Raw genomic sequence first — 17,739 nt, 5'->3', positions numbered from 1 at the left:
AACTGTCAGGCTGCTCCGACTATCGTTACAGAAGGTGGGGCTCTCGGAAGCGAAATTGCTTAAACATTCTGGGCTTCGTGACTTACAGGCCTTTGTTTGACATCCGTGGGGACATTAAGCCCTCATTTATTGGCCAATCATTCGATGTGCATTATTGCCTAAAGAGGGTGGAATTGCTAATGTTGAGTATCAGAACCAAGCAAAAGGACTTTGGCAAAAAAAAACAAAAACCTTCCTTGTATGAAATAATTTTGAACTTTTATCATCAATCCAAACAAAAAATGTAATAGTTTTAAGTGCAGGTGGGAAAAAGCAGTCCGGTTTTGTTAACTTTCCTGTACTCTGTCTGGATACTGACCGACCTGTTGAGTCTCTTGTCTGTTTTCTGTTACTGTTTCAGATTTCCACTGCTTTCAGTTGTCTTGTGTTTATATAAATTGTACCACTGGTTGGAGTGAAGTTCCATCAGCCTATTCTGGGCATGTTCATTCTCTCCTGTACTGGAGGAGGGATTCCGATATCAAGATGGATCATAACAATTGCCTCCCTCGTGATGGGGTTGCTGCTAGTTTCCCAGATGCACCGCCCGTGTGGATTTCATCAATCTTATTTCACTGCAGAGCAATATTGAAATGCTAAGTAATGTTCTTCCAGGGATAATCTTCAGTAATCCAAAAGCTTTAATGGGCATTCAGTTGAAAGAGTCTCGCGTTTTTTGTTTTTTTTCCCCAATGGTATATAGAGCGTGCACAAAAATAAGGCCTAGTCCATGCAGAGAAGGTATTCTGCATATAGAAAATATATGTATTTTCAAATACGCACCCTATTTATTTATTTATTTATTATGCTTGATTTTAACCACTGCACACCCCCACCCCACCCCCCACCCCACCTTCAATGGAAGGAGTTAAAGTTTTGAAAATCACGATCCCATCGTATTCGCAGCCGCCATAATATTAACGCTGGCGATTCGCGTCATCAACTAGATTCCTGCTAAAAGCAGACAAGGGTCTAATTAACATGCGAGGGTCATAACCCGATGACATCGTCGGCACTGTGACGTGATATTCAAAGCAGGGGCAGTTCTGCCTTGCCTGCAGCCCAGCAGCAGAATCATAGCTGGAGGGGCTGATCGGATAAGGCCCAGATCAGCTTAAGACGTGTGTTTTCCCCTAACTCATTGTGAGCCAGGAGAGCTTTCCCCAGGCTCTTCAAGGGGACCTGAGGCCTCCTCAGCCCCCAACCCCGACCTTTCACCCCTGCCTCCCCCCACCATTCCCCACCCCCCCCAAAAAAAACCTATTATGAGCAAAACTCCAACCTTGGCCTTAACCGCTCCCCCTCACCCCACCTGGTGCTGAGTACCTCCATCACAACTGCTCAGGAAAGCTTCCTCTCGTCGTTTGCTGGGGACAGTTCCCATGGGCCCCTGGCTGTGGCAGAATGCCAGTTCCCCACCGGTGAGTTGGTGAATCTGGACCGGCGTTGAGCAAGACTCTGGGAGGTTTTATTTAAATGAGGCTCCTACTGTTTTAAAGTGATTCTTTCATGGGATGTAGACATCGATGTAGACAAGGCCAGCGTTTGTCACCCATCCTTATTGCTCTTGAATTGAGTGGCTTACTAGGCTATTTACGAGGACGATTAAGAGTCAGCCATTTGGATTTGCATGTAGGCCAGACCTTCCGGCCTACCCAAAAGGCAGATTTCCTTCCCAAAAGGATATTAGTGAGCCAGATGGGCTTATACAACAATCATGGTCAACATTACTGAGACGGGCCTTACATTCCAGATTTCTTTTTTTAGAAATTGAATTTAAATTTCACCCACTGCCGTGGTAGCCTGAGCCTCTAGATTACTAGCCCAGTGACGTTACCACGACAGCACTGTTTCCCCTCAAGGTCAGCAGGGCCCCCATATCCCCAAACCGTGTGCACGGGTCCCTGCACCTCCCCCTCCCCACCTAATGAAAATCGAGGGCAAAAAAAGGCTGGAGTAGCTTCGCTGTGGATCAAAAATAAAACCATAGGGACAGGAGGAGGCTATTCGTCCCCTCAAGCCTGATTGCCATTAAGTTAGATCGTGGCTGATTTATATCTTAACTCCATTTATCAGCCGTGGTTCCATAACCTTAATATGCTTGCCAAACAAAAATCCATTGATCTCTGTTTTGAAATTTGAAACAACTATTTGACAGGGGGTGGGGGGTAGGGAAAGAAGAGTTTCAAATTTCCACTACCTTTTGTGTGAAGAAATGTTTCCTGACATTATACCTGAACAGCCTAGTTCTAATTTTATGGTTATGTCCCTTTCTTCTGGACTCTCCCACTGAAGGAAAATGTTTCTCTTTATCTACCCTATCAGTGTCATTAATTATCTCTCACACCACAATTATATAACCCTTATCTTCTATACTCAAGGACATACAAGCCTTTGACTATGCAAGATGCCCTCATAAAGGCCTGAATTTTGGCTCCGGAGGCCTGCTTCAGGAAGTCCTGCCCCCAAACACGGCACCTACCATTTTCTTGGCAGGGGAGGGTTCCAGTTTGCACATTTGTGGTTCAGGGAGACAGCTGCTTCAGGCCAATCTGATTTTCTCTGGTGGATGTCCAAAACACGACTGGTGCACTTTAGACCTGGTGGTAGAAGGCCTAAAGCTGCCGGAGTCCTTTGGAGAGGTGGGGTACCCCTTTGGAGAGATAAGGCACCTTTTTGGATATGGTCCCAGGACATCTTTGGGGGAGATCAGGTGCCCTTTGGGATTGTTAAGAGTAGACATGAAAGTGTGTAAACTCAGTGCTACTGTCAAGTTCTTTGGGGCTGTTGAGGCATGTAAAACCCCTGCCCTTTAAAGATTTGAAAAAACACTGCAGTGTTTTTAAAATAAAAATCAGTGCTTGCTATTTCACCATGTGTGTTTACATAAGCCTGAGAGTTATCATTACAGGATTAATGTTGCATGACTGATTTTTCAGCCTTTTATTATCACAGTGGGGTGCCTGTCATTTCAGTTTGACATCTCCAAGTGGTTATAAACTCTTTGAAGTGGAACTATGAAGTCCAGTGCTCGTTTTTGTAAGGATTAAAGGAAATTAAATGTAATGAATAGGTTTTTTTTAATCAGAGTTATTTTTAAATAGTGAATTTTTCCAAAGAAATTTAACGTGCCTGAGGTCTGTTCATGGTGGATACTGGGTAAGTTGGCATGGTAGGTGTAAGGGCAAAGGGTGGTGGGTAGGGGGCAATGGCTGGCACTAAGTTTGCATAGGGTCTATAAAACCCCATGAGTGGGGGGTAGAGGGCATAGATTGGCATGGAAGGTATGAGGGGGCATGAGATGGCCTAGGGAGTGTGTGGGGCTTTGGGTTGGGGGGGGGAAGGTGAGGGCTGGAGGGCTGTTTTATAAACCTTTGACACAGCACTGGTGCACTAAGGCGGGCCTTCCGCCCAAGCCCGCCTCTGCACCCGGCAGCCTCTGCACTCTGTCCGGGATCGCCCACCACAATTCCCAATTTCAGCCTACCCAGACTGAAAATCCAGGTTCCAGGGTACTTTCTCCCAGGTCTGATTTGTGGAGCTGGGATTGTGCCAACTCTGTGCTCCTGATTCAGGGGCAAAACTTCAGGCCATTGTAGCCCTTTTAGCCACAGTATGATTCTGGTGAATCTGCCCCTGCACCCCCTCCAAGGCCAAACATCTATGCTGAGTTACAGTACCCAGAACTGAATGCAGTAGTCCAGGTGACATCTAACCTGAGCTTTATGCAACCACAGCATATCTTCCATCCCTCTGTACTCCCTTGAGGTGAAGGCTAATATCCCATTGGCTTTTTAAATTACCTTTTGTACCTGTCCACTAGTTTTTAATCTTTATTTTCTATAAATGGATTCCACAAGTCTCTCTACTCCTCCAAGTTCCTGGCTTATCAATGTTCTGAAAATGTTCTCACCCATCTATCTTAGGTTCAAAGTGGATGACCTCCCCATACTGAACACCATCTGCCACAGTTTTTCCCATTTATTTAACCTGTTGTTTCCCTTTGCAACTTTTCGTTCATCTACACTGCCACTGCTCATCTGTAGTTTTATCCATTCTGCTGTGCTCAAATTCTGATCCCTTCAAAATAAGCCTCGCCTAAATTTAAAATGTTGAATCATGACTCAACCTCTCTCAAATCTAATACCTGATTCAGTCATGCTATGGTAGCTGAGTAATTCTGGCTCTTGACTCATCACTGAATCTAATATGGCCTGTCCCCTTGTTCGTTCTGTTCCAGAAAACTGTTGCAAACGCATGCAAAGGATGCGCTGCCTTTGGGACTCAAACTGTTCTACTGCCTTTATGGGGTTGGGGGGGGCGTGGGGGGATGGCAGTGGGATGTGGGATCTGTGCAGCCCTTTCATTTTGTTTGATGGTGTTTTATTTCAATCATTTCCATGAAGATTGAAGCACTTTTCCTCGCGCTTTCCCCCCCGAGAGAAGCAATTCTTTTGTGCCTCCAATTTTTCCTCCTATCTTAAAGGTAGCAAGCTACCATTTCATGTGCATCTATGATTTTGCAATAATGCATGCAAGTGACTCGTGTGCAAGTCCAGAGACTGAAGGGACAGTGTGTGTTCCCGAAGAAAGACCCCAGTGGGAAAATTGGTGCTATAATTGGGGCAATGAGGAAAGTAGCGTAGGAACCAAGGAAGAAGATTTCCATAGGGGGGAGTTGATTGAGTTGTACATCATGAATAAATGACTGGAGGCAGGATGGAGCCAAAGCAATATAGCAGAGAGTGGACAATAGATGTACAAGGGCAAGGAGAGTCAAGAGAACTGGGGGAACATGGAGAGAAGCCCCAGTTTAAGATGTGTGTTAACTAACAATTGCAAAAGGAAGCAGAAGGAGTTGTTTTTTTTTGTCCAGTGCTGTTTTTAAATGCTTTCTTATTTTTTTTAAAAACTCACCCGTAACAACAGGTGTGGGACTGGAATGAAGAGTCAGTAAGACTGGGTTGGAATCCCTTATTTGCTCCTGCATATTTTTTTTTTGAAAAGGAGAAAATGAATTGAAACTTTTTTTTTCCAGCAATAGGTTATTTGCTGCTACAAAGTTTTAAAGTGTAAATAAAAATAATTAATTATTAAATTGCAAATAAAGTAGTTTCCCATCAAAATTGCCCCTTTATCTTTTGATTTGAAAAAAAAGTTCATTGCTGATGCTCAATCCAAACTCCAAGATGTTAGATTATGTACTAAAGCATTGAAAAGCACAATTTTCTAATTGTTGTGCATGACCCCAGACATCCCCCTGGCACCTCCATAAGATGTAGGAGCAGAAGTAGGCCATTTGGCCCATCGAGTCTGCTCTGCTATTCAATGTGATCATGGCTGATCTGATAATCCTCAACTCCACTTTCCTGCCTTTTCCCCATAACCCTTGAATCCCTTACTGATTAAAAATCTGTCTATCTCAGCCTTGAATATACTTAACAATCCAGCCTCTAAGCCCTCTGCGGTAAAGAATTCCACAGATTCACTACACTCAGAGAGAAGAAATTGCTCCTCATCTCTGTCTTAAATGAGCACCCCCTTACTCTGAGATTATGTCCTCTGGTCCTAGACTCTCCCACAAGGGGAAACAACCTCTCAGCATCTACCCTGTCAAGCCCCCTAAGAATCTTGTATGTTTCAATAAGGTCACCTCTCATTCTTCTAAACTCCAATGAGTACAGGCCCAACCTACTCAACCTCTCCTCATAAGAAAATCCCTCCACACCCGGGATCAACCTAGTGAACCTTCTCTGGACTGCCTCCAGTGCCAGTATATCTTTCCTTACATAAGGGGACCGAAACTGTTCACAGTGTTCTAGGTGTGACCTAACTAGTGCCTTGTATTATTTTAACAAGACTTCTCTATTTTTATACTCCACTCCCTTTGAAATAAAGGCCAACATTCCATTTGCCTTCCCTATTACCTGCTGAACTTGTATGCTAGCTTTTTGGGATTCATGCACGAGAACCTCTAAATCCCTCTGTGCTGCAGCTTTCTGCAGTCTTTCTCCATTTAAATAATATTCAGCTCCTCTATTCTTCCTGCCAAAGTGCATAACCTCACATTTTCCCACATTATATTCCATTTGCCAAGTTTTTGCCCACTCACTTAACCTGACTATATAAAGCACATGTGTTTTCACCTGTATCCCCACCCAGGCATTCGTAGAGTTGTGGTTTATTTCCCCAGTGTAGGTGAAGGGATGTTGGGTATATTAACAAGGCCACAAAACCTGTCCCATTTGAACTTTCAGTGTAAGTACTTGTTTTCATGTCACACGTTTGTATTCAGGACCCACTTTAAGTTGTTAGCTTTTTTGGGGGTTCGGTCTGCTTTCTTAAGGGTTGTTGAACAGTTTGTGAGGTATTTATGTATGTATGTAACTTTTTTTTTTAGAAGCTGTTACTATTAGCACATCTGTCAGGAAAATGAAACTTTACAAAAAGGGTCCTTCCTAGCTCATGATGGATGGATAATGCAAAGATCGTGAAATTCTGGGATGGCTCCCCAATATCAATGGGTAACAACAGTATCAACAATAGGAAGCTGCAGAAAGCAGATGCCTGGGTGTGAATTCTGCTGGACTGCTGTCAAATGAACTCTGCTTAAAGTGTTCACTTGGCTGGGTGACCGGTCAGAATAAGGTTTGGCGCAGATGTACTCCCCTCTGTCATTGAATGACCTGCCAAAACCTGATCTAGTAGGCTTGCCTATGAAGAATAGCCACGCGGACATGTACCAGAGAGGTGCCACCATCAGTGGAGATGCAGCCACAGTAAGAGGCAGGAAGTTAGAAGATTGTATCCCGAGAGTGCGGGGGAGATAAATCACGAAATTATGTTTGCAATATTCAGTGACTTAAGGCCTCCTAATGCTCCACGCGTAATTACGTTACCCAGTGTTGTACTGAGCCACTGATACTAGGCAGATTGCCGCTTCAGTTCCCGGTCTGCCTTGGTCTTGGGTGAGGTGGCAGCTCCCTGCTATAACTGCATTAATCGTACTAGGCACATTCTTCAAAACAGCCACAGCAATGGATCTGGGAAACCACAGTTAACCACACTCAGCTAATGGCACTCTAAAGTGGTCAGCCTCATTCCTACACTTGTTTTGGGGACATATGTGAAGGCACAAAATTTAATTTCTGCCGCATCTGCAGGCAAGTCCCCTCCTGTGGAATATTTTGAATTTTGACCCTTGCTTTGTTTCACTTTTACACATTTTGCCTTTTTGTCTGGCTCTTTCCTGTTGAGATGAAACGCATTTGCTCAATTTTTTTGAAAGCCGTTCTCCATATGTCACTAATAATATTTCCTTTTTGGATCCTGCAGCAATAGATATATTACGAGGAGAAAATGTTTCAATTGGCCAGTAGCACAAAGGAGAATCTGAAACCCTGTCTCATTGAGATATTCCAGTTAGTGCTATGGGGAGTGACTGTAGAATTGTAGACTCTCTTTTTCAAATGCTGCCTATTCCCTCACACAGTGTATTCCACTAAAGGCATTAAACACTTCATTAATGACTTAGATTCTTAAAGTAAAATTAAGAAAAGTGACATTTGTGTTTTCAATAGAATAGCCAGCTCCTGCCCCAAAATCTTTTCAACTTGACTCAGCGATAGTTTTCTCACCTTTTTGAGTCAGGAAGTCCTGGGTTCAGAGACACATGAACTAGGCTGATACTTCCAGTACATTACTGAGCGTGCGGCCCTGTGAGAGGGGCCAACTTTCAGATGAGACATTAAACCAAAGGCCCCATCTGTCAAGTGGGTGTAATAGATCCCATGGCACTTATAGAAGAAGGGCAAGGAATTCTCCTGATGTCCTGGCCCACATTTATCCCTGAACCAGTATCACTATTAGGTCATTAATCTCGTTTGTCACTCCTTGCTGTGTTCAAAACTGGCTGCTTCCAATTAAAACAGTGACTTCATTTCAAAAGTGCTTAATTAAATTATGCAGTGTTTTGAGGCATCCTGACGTTGGAAAAGATAGCATTTAAAGGCAAGTTCTTTCTTTGTCTCAGCAGTCATTTTCCCATATCCAGTCTTTGTCCCTGCCCGTCTTCCTCAGCTAATGGACACTGTCTCCTCCAACCACATTCCCAGCTTTCTGCTCTCTTCCCAACCTTCCCAATGGCACTCTTTCCTGAGTCTTGCCGTTTAAGGGATTCTGGACACCGAATGCTGTGGTCGGGAATTTCTATCTTGTGAGCATGCCCACCAAGGTATGCAGTGCCAGACTTGGGAGGGGATGACATCGATGAGGAGGGAACCAGTCCTTACTGGGTTTCAGCTTGATTGACCAGAGCCCCCAAAACACTGTCAAACACAGAAGGTTGGCACATATGGCAGCGTGCTTACCTTGAATGCTCTGTAATTTGAGATTGGGCAGCCTCCAATCACCTTAGCTGATTTGCCTTGTTTCAGTTTTGTTAAAGTCATTCTCGTTTTCATATCTCTCAGAAAATTGAAGAATTGGATACGATTCTTTTAAGTGTCTGATTTTCTTTTTTGCGACTTTATTGCTGTATCTTACAAGAATCTTGAAAGTTTCCTTGGGTTCTACGTTTCTTTTAGTAATTTGAAATATTAAATATGTAGCGTTTTTAGTGTCAAATAGACTTTGCTCAATGAAACCTTCTTCTGCATTGTAGATATGGCCAATCGTTTGCAGGTCCCGTTTTCTATAGTGTTCTCCATTGTGGGCATGTTTGCATCCCATTCAGTAGGAAATCTCAGTATCTTCTTCTGTGCTGAACTCATACCCACTGTTATCAGGTAAGACTTTAGTCAAACAGACATAATCTTTTTGTGTTCCATTTGCGAGATGAATATTTTGTTTGAACGGGATGTATACAAAGGTCATTGTGTCTGAAGGCGGGTGGACTGTGAACAAAAAATACAGAGGGAGAACTTTAAAATCTTGAGAAAGTAAAAAAAAAATATGCCAGGAGCAGAAGGGAATTGTGATGTGCTCTGGGGTCCGATATCAAATCCCATTCGATTGATGGAAATCGTTTCCAATCACTGCCAGCTGTAAATAAATTAGAATGTATTTAGGTAGTCACGTTCTAGTTGCTAATCGACAGGAATCTACAGCCCAAAATGCCCCAATTTGGCACCAATTTTTCAACTTAATGAAGTCATAATCATTGTGCGAAGCTTGAAGAAGCAGTGCTGGTGCACTTGGGGTGAGCTGTTCTAAAGTTGAGGTCGAAGTCCATATCCGAGCTGTGTAGAGAGACTTTTATTGTGGATCTGTGGCTTTGTTGTAACTAGCTTAACTTAACTTTACCTGACTGGCTATTGTGAAAAGCAGGAAAGGTTTTCATCTCTGATATCTTTCACTTTGATCAGTGTAAAAATTAAAGTACGTCAGTTGTGATGTTAGATTATCTACTCCTCTACAGTTAAATGTTTGTCTGTCTGATTGTAATACTGTGGTAGTGCACAACTTTGCACTCTGGCTCATTGCGAGCGTCAGCTTGATCCACTTACCTTTAAGCCAGAAAGTGTGAGTTCGAGTCCCATTCCAGGATTTGAACATATAACCTAGTCTGGCACTTAACTGCACTGCTGCATTGGCCTCCTTTGGATGGGATGTTAAACCAACACCTGGTCTACTTATTCAGTTGGACATAAACATGCTAATCTCATCTGCTGCTTTTGGGACCTTTGAATAAAGTGCTTCTCACATTTGCCTACGGAAGAACCCCACTTGGAACGTAATTTGCTGGCTGTGAAACACTTTTTAGAGAAATCCTCTGAGAATGTGAAAAGTGTTAAATGCAATTTGAATTTTGCTGAAAAAAGAGACATGCTGTCAAAGCTTTTTGTCTTGCACTCATCAGGACAGTTCCAGAACACCGACAGTAAAGGGAACAACGATTTATCCTGCATGAGAAGAGAGTCCTAATTGGTTGGCAATTGGACTCTGGTCCTTTACCAATCAGAGTCCACTTGTCAACCAATCAGGACTCTCTTCCCATGCAGTATAAATTGTTGTTCCCTTTACTGTTGGTATTCTTGTGGTCTGTCCTGATGAGTGCAAGATGAAAAGCTTTGACTGCATGTCTCTTTTCTCAGCCATACTCAAGTTCTGCACTACCAAACGACCATTTAAGTGCAAGTTCTTTTTATTTCATCAATTCTCAGATTTTTATTTTTGGATTTCAGTTAAAACAGTTGTGGCATTCTTGAACTTTAATAATTTCTTATCACACGTGTCTTGACCCATTCAGCCTCTGCTGAATTTCTGCTCCTCTTGGAACATCAACTATACACTAAGGTTCCCTGTCCTCCCCTCCCACCACACTTGAAACAGAAACAGGATTAACAAAAGTAGAGAATGTGGATTTGCAGCACAAGAACTGTAGCAGAAAAAGATTTTTAAAAAAAAAGAAAACTCGAAAGCTTTTCTTTAAATAAAAAAACGTGCACGGAATGAGGGAAGAATGAAGAAAGAGTGTGGCAGACATAGACCAACCCTGTGATAGCCACAAGTATGACAGGCTTACAGGAAGTGTGGGAGGCAAAGACATACAGACAGAAACTGGTGCAATCAGAATCAATAGCAAGTCAGGTAAAGTTAAGTTAAGCTAGTTACAACAAAGCCACAGATCCACAATAAAAGTCTGAGAAAAGAGACATGCAGTCAAAGCTTTTCATCTTGCACTCATCAGGACAGACCACAGGTATACAAAGAGAAAAGAGACAGGGCGACGGACAGATCTACGACAAATGGAGAGACGGTCAAGCTTTTCAGGCAAGACGATTTGTGTCTGAGAGAAATGGACCAAGTGAAGGACATGTAACACTTGTATACATTTGTGCTGAGGGTGGAGGAAACTTGCAGCTCATAAGAGCGGAAATGTCAACTTTTGTTTGTAATTGGGGCCATAGAAGATGAACTGGTATAATCATGGAATAGTACGGCACATTTGGCCCATCGAGTCTGTTAAAAGTGTTAAGTTTGTACTTGCCTCTCTTTGAAACTCTGTGTGAAGAAAAATACAAAATCAATCAAAACTGCTGAAAAATTTGATTATTTAACTTAAAACCTCTCTCAAAAATACTCAGTCCAGTTGCAGGCGTGTGACAATTAAAACCAATTTAATGCATTCCATGCAGTGAAAGGACAGGTGCAGGGGAAAATATCACTTTTCTTTTCAAGAAGGTTACAATTTTGCACTGATCTTAAACGACTAAAGAAACAGAAGTGCCCACAGTTTCATTTATATATTTTTATCCCTTGGCAGTTGCTTGTAGATGATTCTCGCACCATTTTTGTCACTTTTTTGCCTTCCATACATTTATATTTACACAATAATCGTGAAACTGGTTTTACTGCCAAAGATGAAACTGTAAATGCAAGTCAACAGCTAATTATTAAAATGGAGCCCCAGGCATCCCTCAACTAAGGTCGTAAAGCCATCTACACGTTGAAACGACCTGTGTACAGTTTAGCTAGCTCCTATTTACCAGATAATGATTCCTAGCCGCTGGCTTGACTCTGCACCCAACTTTGTGTGTTTGTGTACGTGAATATATATTTATATATTTAGAATTCTGCAAGTTATTTCATAGGTTGTGGGAAATCAATCCTCATTTCAGATATCAAACTCTATTCAAAATATGTATTCAAAATATTCTTTAAACACTTGTCAAAAAATGCAGGCTGTAAAAAAAGACTGGCTGCTGGATGCTTTATGAGACAGCAACTCTTTCAGCCTCTTGAGGATAATCTTCAGAGAGTGTGTTATTTCACTTTTCCAATACTCTATCCGTAACCCTTTAAATACTGACCTGGGGAGCCTGCCGCTGGGTGTTTTGGCACACTATCCTTTTCACTTCCAAGGGTCTTAGATTGAATCCAGTCCAGACTGATGGTCCCACGTAAAATGAAGTTGGGTATTTTTAAACCTAGTTCATAATGGTGATCGGTCTGTGACTTTACACTGCCACAAACCTGGAAATGTAACACAACATGGACCTTTGAGACTAGAATTGAGGGAGCTTTGTTTTGGACTGGACTTGCACGGTACCTGACATGGAAAGTTCTGATACTTACAAAGTATAAAGTGTCCATATCTACAAGAGCAAATATTCCTCTTCTCCATGACCACAACAATACGCCAGAATATATTTTCTTTGATCTCCCTGACCAAGCAGGTGAACGGTACTGAGAAAGTGCTGCACTGTCAGATGTGTTGTTCTCCAGATGAGAGTCTAAACCGAGGCTCCATCTGCCTCCTCGAGTGGATACAAGAGATGTAGCACTATATCGAAGAAGAGCAGGGGAGAGACACCTGGTGTCCTGGCCAATATTTATCCCTCAGCTAACATCACAAAAGAAACGGATTATCTGGTCATTATCACATTGCTGTCTGTGGGAGTTTGCTGCGCACAAATTGGCTGCCGTGTTTCCAAATTACAGCAGTGACTGCACTTTAAAAAGTATTTCTTTGGCTGTAAAGCACATTGAGACATCCATTTCTTTACCTAACCAGACAAAGTGATACATTTTTAGCCGTGGCTTCTCAGCCTTCCCCTGCACATTGATCTCCAGAGTTGTCGTCCTCCTTCTTTATCTCCATGCTGCACGCTGGCCAGATCACCTCCCCATTACTTCAGGAGTCCTTCTGTTGGGCTTCCATCCTCCATAAACTCCTCCATTTCAAAATGGATCTGCCATGTATGCTGATCCACCTGCACTTCATCCTGCATGCCCTTGTCACCACTGACTTAAGCCAACTCTCCATCTCCCAATACATTAAATTTAAATCCTGGTCTTCATCTTAATATATACCTGCGCCCAATCTCTGCAACTTCCATCAGTCTTGCATCTACCCCTGCATCCTTTTCAATATTCTACATTGGCTTCCTGTGCTTGTCCTCCTTCCTTTCTCTGAGTTTGTAGTAGAGCTGCACCAGGAAGAGATGGTAATGTCACTGGATAATAATCCAGAGGCCCAGGCTAATGCTCTGGGGCCATGGGTTCAAATCTCACCACCGCAGCTGCTGGAATTTAAATTCAGTTAATAAATCTGGGATGTAAAGCTCTAGTCTCGGGAATGGTGACCATGACACTGAAATCAATTGTTTTAATGCCCTCCGGAAAAGAAATCTGCTGGCCTACTGTCCACATCTACAGCAATGTGGTTGACTCTTAACTGCCCTCTGAAATGGCTGAGGAAGCCACTCAGTTCAAGGGCAATTGGGGATGATAACAAATGCTGGCCTTGCCAGCGATGCCCACATCCCATGAAAGAGTGGAAAAAAACCTAAGACTGAAGGACCAAATTTAAATGGGACATTTGCATACTAATTTCTTAAACCTCTACCACCCACCATGCTAAAAGAGCACCCTTGACCATCCCTCCACTTAGCCCCATCTGTGAGCTGCTTTCCTTCCTGAGCTCCGAGTCTGTGGTTGCTTCTTGGCTTGTTGCCTGTAACTATCTGTTCAAATCCCTTCAGTCTGGTTTCTGTCCATTTTGCAGAGTAAAATTGCCTGAATCAAAGTCACAAATGACACCCTCTGCGATTGTGGTGCATTATTTCTCCTGGTCCTTTTTTGATCTTGGCACAGTGTTTGATGCTGTTGATCATGCCGTATTCCTCTACTGTCTCTCCATGGTCATCTAGCTCCATGAAACTGCTCTTGCATGTTTCTACCATGACTCAGTTGGAAGCACTCTTGCAAGGTCACCTCAACCCAACTGCAAGGTACATCTGCCCTAAACCCTTCTGTTTTTCTACCTCTCCGTCCTCCTTCAATAAACCTTTGCAAAAGCTGTCCTTCCAACCCAGTGTTTGGTCTTGCTATACTCTCCTCCATGGTTCATCATCTCTTTGTAAAAAGACCCTAAGATGTTTATCCATTAATGGTACAATGTTGTCTTTACTGGAATGAACATGGGAACACCAGTAGCCCACTCAGCCCTCTGAGTATGTTCCACCTTTCAGTTAGGTTACGGCTGACCTGTGTCTTAACTCAGTTTACCTGCCTTCATGCTCTAACTCTTATTTTAGGTATGGTTATCATCGGCCTCCCCTTTTGATATTTTTAATTTACTATTCTCAGTAGTTTTTTGCTGAGAGTTTAAAATTCCCACGATCCTTTAGGTGAAGAAGTGCTTCCTGAGATCATCCTGTAATGGCCAACTCTCATTTTAAGGACTGTCCCACCAGAGGAATTAGATTATCTACTTTATCAAATCCTCTAATCATCATAAATACCTCCATTAGATTACCTCTTAATCTCCTATACTCAACGGATTACAAAGCCTGCCCTCCTCATTTAACCCTTTCAGCATTCTGCAGCTGAGGAGATGATATTAGCAGGGTGTATCATTCTGGTGAATCTACATTGCATCCATTTCAAGTTCAGTCTTTTCTTATTTAGGTGTGGTGCCCATAACTGAACACAGTACGTTAGATGAGTCTAACCCGAACTTTATATAAGTGGAACATAACTTCCAGCCCTTTGTATTCCAGCCCTGTTGAGATAAAGGCCAACATTCCATTAGCTTTTCGAATTCCATTAGAACCCCTGACCTCATTGACCTGCGTTGCTCCTGTCCTGGCAACGCCTTAACATTAAAATCCTCGTGCTTGCTTTCTAATCTCTGCATGACTTCGCCACTCCCTATCTCTGTAACTTCCTCCCAGATCTCTGCATTCCTCCAAACCTGATCTGTTGCGCATCCCCAATTTTAATCGCTGCATCATTGCCGTCCGTGCCTTCAGTCGCCTAGGGCCTAGCTGTGGAATTCCTTCCCACACCCCTCTGCCTCTCTAGCTCTTGCACTTCCTTTAAGACACTCCTTAAAACCTACATCTTCACCTGTCCTAATAGCTCTTTTATATGCTTCATGTTAAATTTTGTTTGATATTGCTCCAGTGAAGTGCCTTGTGACGTTTTACTATGTTGAAGGTGCGATATAAATGTGCGTGGGTATTGTATTTTTTTTTTAACCTATTCACTTGGACCCCTAAATCTCTCGGCTCTTCCACAGTTCTGAGCTTCCCTTCATTTAGAAAATATTCCAATCGAAGGTCCAACGTGGATGATCTCTCGCTTCACCTCGTTGAGCCATACATGCCACAGTTTTGCCTTTTACTAGTCCTCTTTTCTGGTTTGCTTTCATTGTTTGTAGATTTCATGGCCAGTTCGCAAGTAATTTTTCCAGCAGTTTTTGGATATCTCCATTTTGGTTACTTTTTGTTGATAGGGAGGGCAGTGGTGGTGGACAGTGATGGGTGATCAGTTTCCATTGTGCGCCATAGGTGAGAAGTGGCTGAATATCCAATGACCGGTGGAATTCATTCTACAAGTTGACAGAGCAGAGATTTTCCCAATTGCAATGGAAGCCGCACTGAGAGCTCATGAATGTGGAACGCAGCTCAAACAATCCGGTTGAACGCTCAGCCAGCACTGAAGCTGTTCAGTGCAGCTTCCGAGCTCAATGTGGGTTCGGTATCAGACGGTGTTTCAGATGGCGTCAGAATGTCATGAGGAACAACAACATGTCGAGCTGATATTTTCACAGGCAGGACATACATTGGTTGGTGGCCCACTTGAAGAAATGAATCACATTTCAGGGTGATTGAATACAGTACTGTCATTGTCCTTGTATTGCAGAAAACATAGCAGAAAATGAGGGCAACGTTCAGCAGCTCGGTAGAGGGGACAGGCGGGTTAACATTTCGGGCCCAGACCTGTCATCAGAACTAGGAAAAATGACAGGCAAACGGCCTTTAGAAACGGATAGAAGGAATGGTAAGGGGGGAAACACACAGATCCAGACACGCACACACGTACATGCTTGCAGACATGTAACGTACATAAAGAAACGCACTAAAATGCTTAAATGGAAGAAGGGAATGTTTCAGCGGTTGAGCAGCTGAGTGGCTACGGACGAGGAAATGGAAATGGGGAATCTGGCCCAGGAGCCTAGAAGGTGACAAAGCAGCACGAACGCAGAGCACTTCACCTGCAAGGTGTTCTGACACAGGGGCCCAGATTTTTTTTGCTGCCGGTTCAGGTGCACAGAGACGGGAGAATTCCCGGCCTACCCACCCTGAAATGACACTCGCTGAGTGTCTGTACAAGATTCACCATCTTTAGTTGGACGGGTCATTCACCCGGAGGCTGGCCGGGTGTGGAAGGTGGGCTGGGCGGAATGCCTGTCGCTGTGTTCCAGCACTTTGTTGAATTAAATTAAGAAAAAGATTAAAATAAAAAGCAACACCCCCCCACCCCCACACATTCGCCATGCCAACCATTTCCACCCCATGGCTCCTTATATCTCCTATGCCAACCCACATCCCAATGCCCTTTAAAGCCCCATGCCAACTTAGTGCCAACCCATGCCCCTCACCGACCACCTCTTGCCCTTACCCCCTAGATGCCAACTAGCCTAGGATCCTTTGACATCCCTTTGGAGCTTTGCCAGTTTCAGTGAGTTTATGTGGTTTTTACGCACAATCATGATTACTTTTAACAATCCTAAATGGTGCCTCACCTCTCCAAAAGGTATCCCGGGAACTTATCCAAACAGGCACTTTACCTCCCCAAAGGGCTATCCAAATGAATCCACCAAGTTCAAACCAGCTCTTACCTGGTCTCATCTGCACACCAGGTTTCTCACACACTGCCTATCAAAATCACACTTCAGTGGAGGCAGCTGGCGATTTAAGTGGCTCCGTAAACCACGCACACACGAACCCCAGCCCGACTCCAGTCCCACCCCCGCGAAAATAGGAGATGCCATGTTTGGGGGGGCGCGGGACTTGGGGTTTCTGGGCTCGTCCACCATTTTCGCCACGACTGAGGTGCTCTCCGTCGTGGCAAGAATCTGGGCTGGGGTTTCCTCTCCACTCCAAAGAACTAACCAGTCTCTTACCTTTATCCACTCACCAACCCCAAAACACCGGCACATCCCCATCACCTCAGCAGTGTCTCTTCCTACAGAGAAAGTGGGAGCTAAATGTAAAGTCAGAAGTGAGATCGATCTTTAGATGAAGGGGCTGGAAAATACCGTTCTTTGAGGTGTTATACACTCAGCCAACACTGAAACTGTTTAGTGCAGCTTCTGAGTTCAATGTGGGTTCAGTATCAAGTCGCATTCCAGAGCTTGGCACACAAGGGTGTTGCTTCTGGACTTTTGGGTTAGACCGCTGAGTGTTTGTACAAGATTCACCATCTTTAGTTGGACTGGTCATTCACCAATCCATGTGGCACTAACATAATCTGCGTCCCTTTGGGCCCTTCTTGAAAAAGAGCAAAAGCATTCTCCTGCTGACCAACATTTGTCCCTCAAAATCAGTGCCAACAATGGAAATAAAATCCAAGAGAGATGTGGAATGATTGGAATGGTTCGCCAGTGTACATATACACATTACACATATTACACTATTACATATCAGAATTGTCCTGATATCTTCAACTTGCAATCAAGTTTGATGTGGCCCTTCACCAGAGTCAGAAGGACTCAAACATACCAAGGGGAGAATGGATCTTGCATAATGATGCTCAGCACCACCAACTTATCTACAGCTACCTCTTTTGAAGCTGGCAAATAGGATTCAGTTTGGGCTGCACATGCCCTCAGTATTCCAGGACATTATTCTGGTTTCTGCTCACACGGAGAATAGCTGTCTGTAATTTCATTGATAAAGATGGCTC

General features: G+C 43.5%; 1 protein-coding gene across 3 annotated transcripts in view; it reads left to right on the top strand.

Annotated features, from left to right (window-relative positions):
- slc22a23b (solute carrier family 22 member 23b) overlaps positions 1 to 17,739 on the top strand; it is a 96,351-nt gene that overhangs the window by 70,520 nt on the left and 8,092 nt on the right. The window contains exons 8-9 of one of the 3 annotated variants that reach the window (XM_078539546.1): positions 8,702 to 8,825; positions 15,339 to 15,456. The exons of 1 other annotated variant lie outside the window; for it this stretch is intronic. In XM_078539546.1, coding sequence (XP_078395672.1) covers positions 8,702 to 8,825; positions 15,339 to 15,342 — 128 coding nt within the window. In that variant the 3' untranslated portion in view covers positions 15,343 to 15,456. Of the gene's footprint in view, positions 1 to 8,701; positions 8,826 to 15,338; positions 15,457 to 17,739 lie in introns of those variants that run through there. One more of the 3 variants, XM_078539545.1, reaches the window with a different exon arrangement.

The sequence above is a fragment of the Cetorhinus maximus genome, chromosome 3 (assembly GCF_964194155.1).
Source record: "Cetorhinus maximus chromosome 3, sCetMax3.hap1.1, whole genome shotgun sequence".
NCBI lineage: Eukaryota > Metazoa > Chordata > Chondrichthyes > Lamniformes > Cetorhinidae > Cetorhinus > Cetorhinus maximus.
The sequence above is the reverse complement of the archived record's forward strand: the minus strand, read 5'-3'. Positions and strand labels throughout refer to the sequence as shown.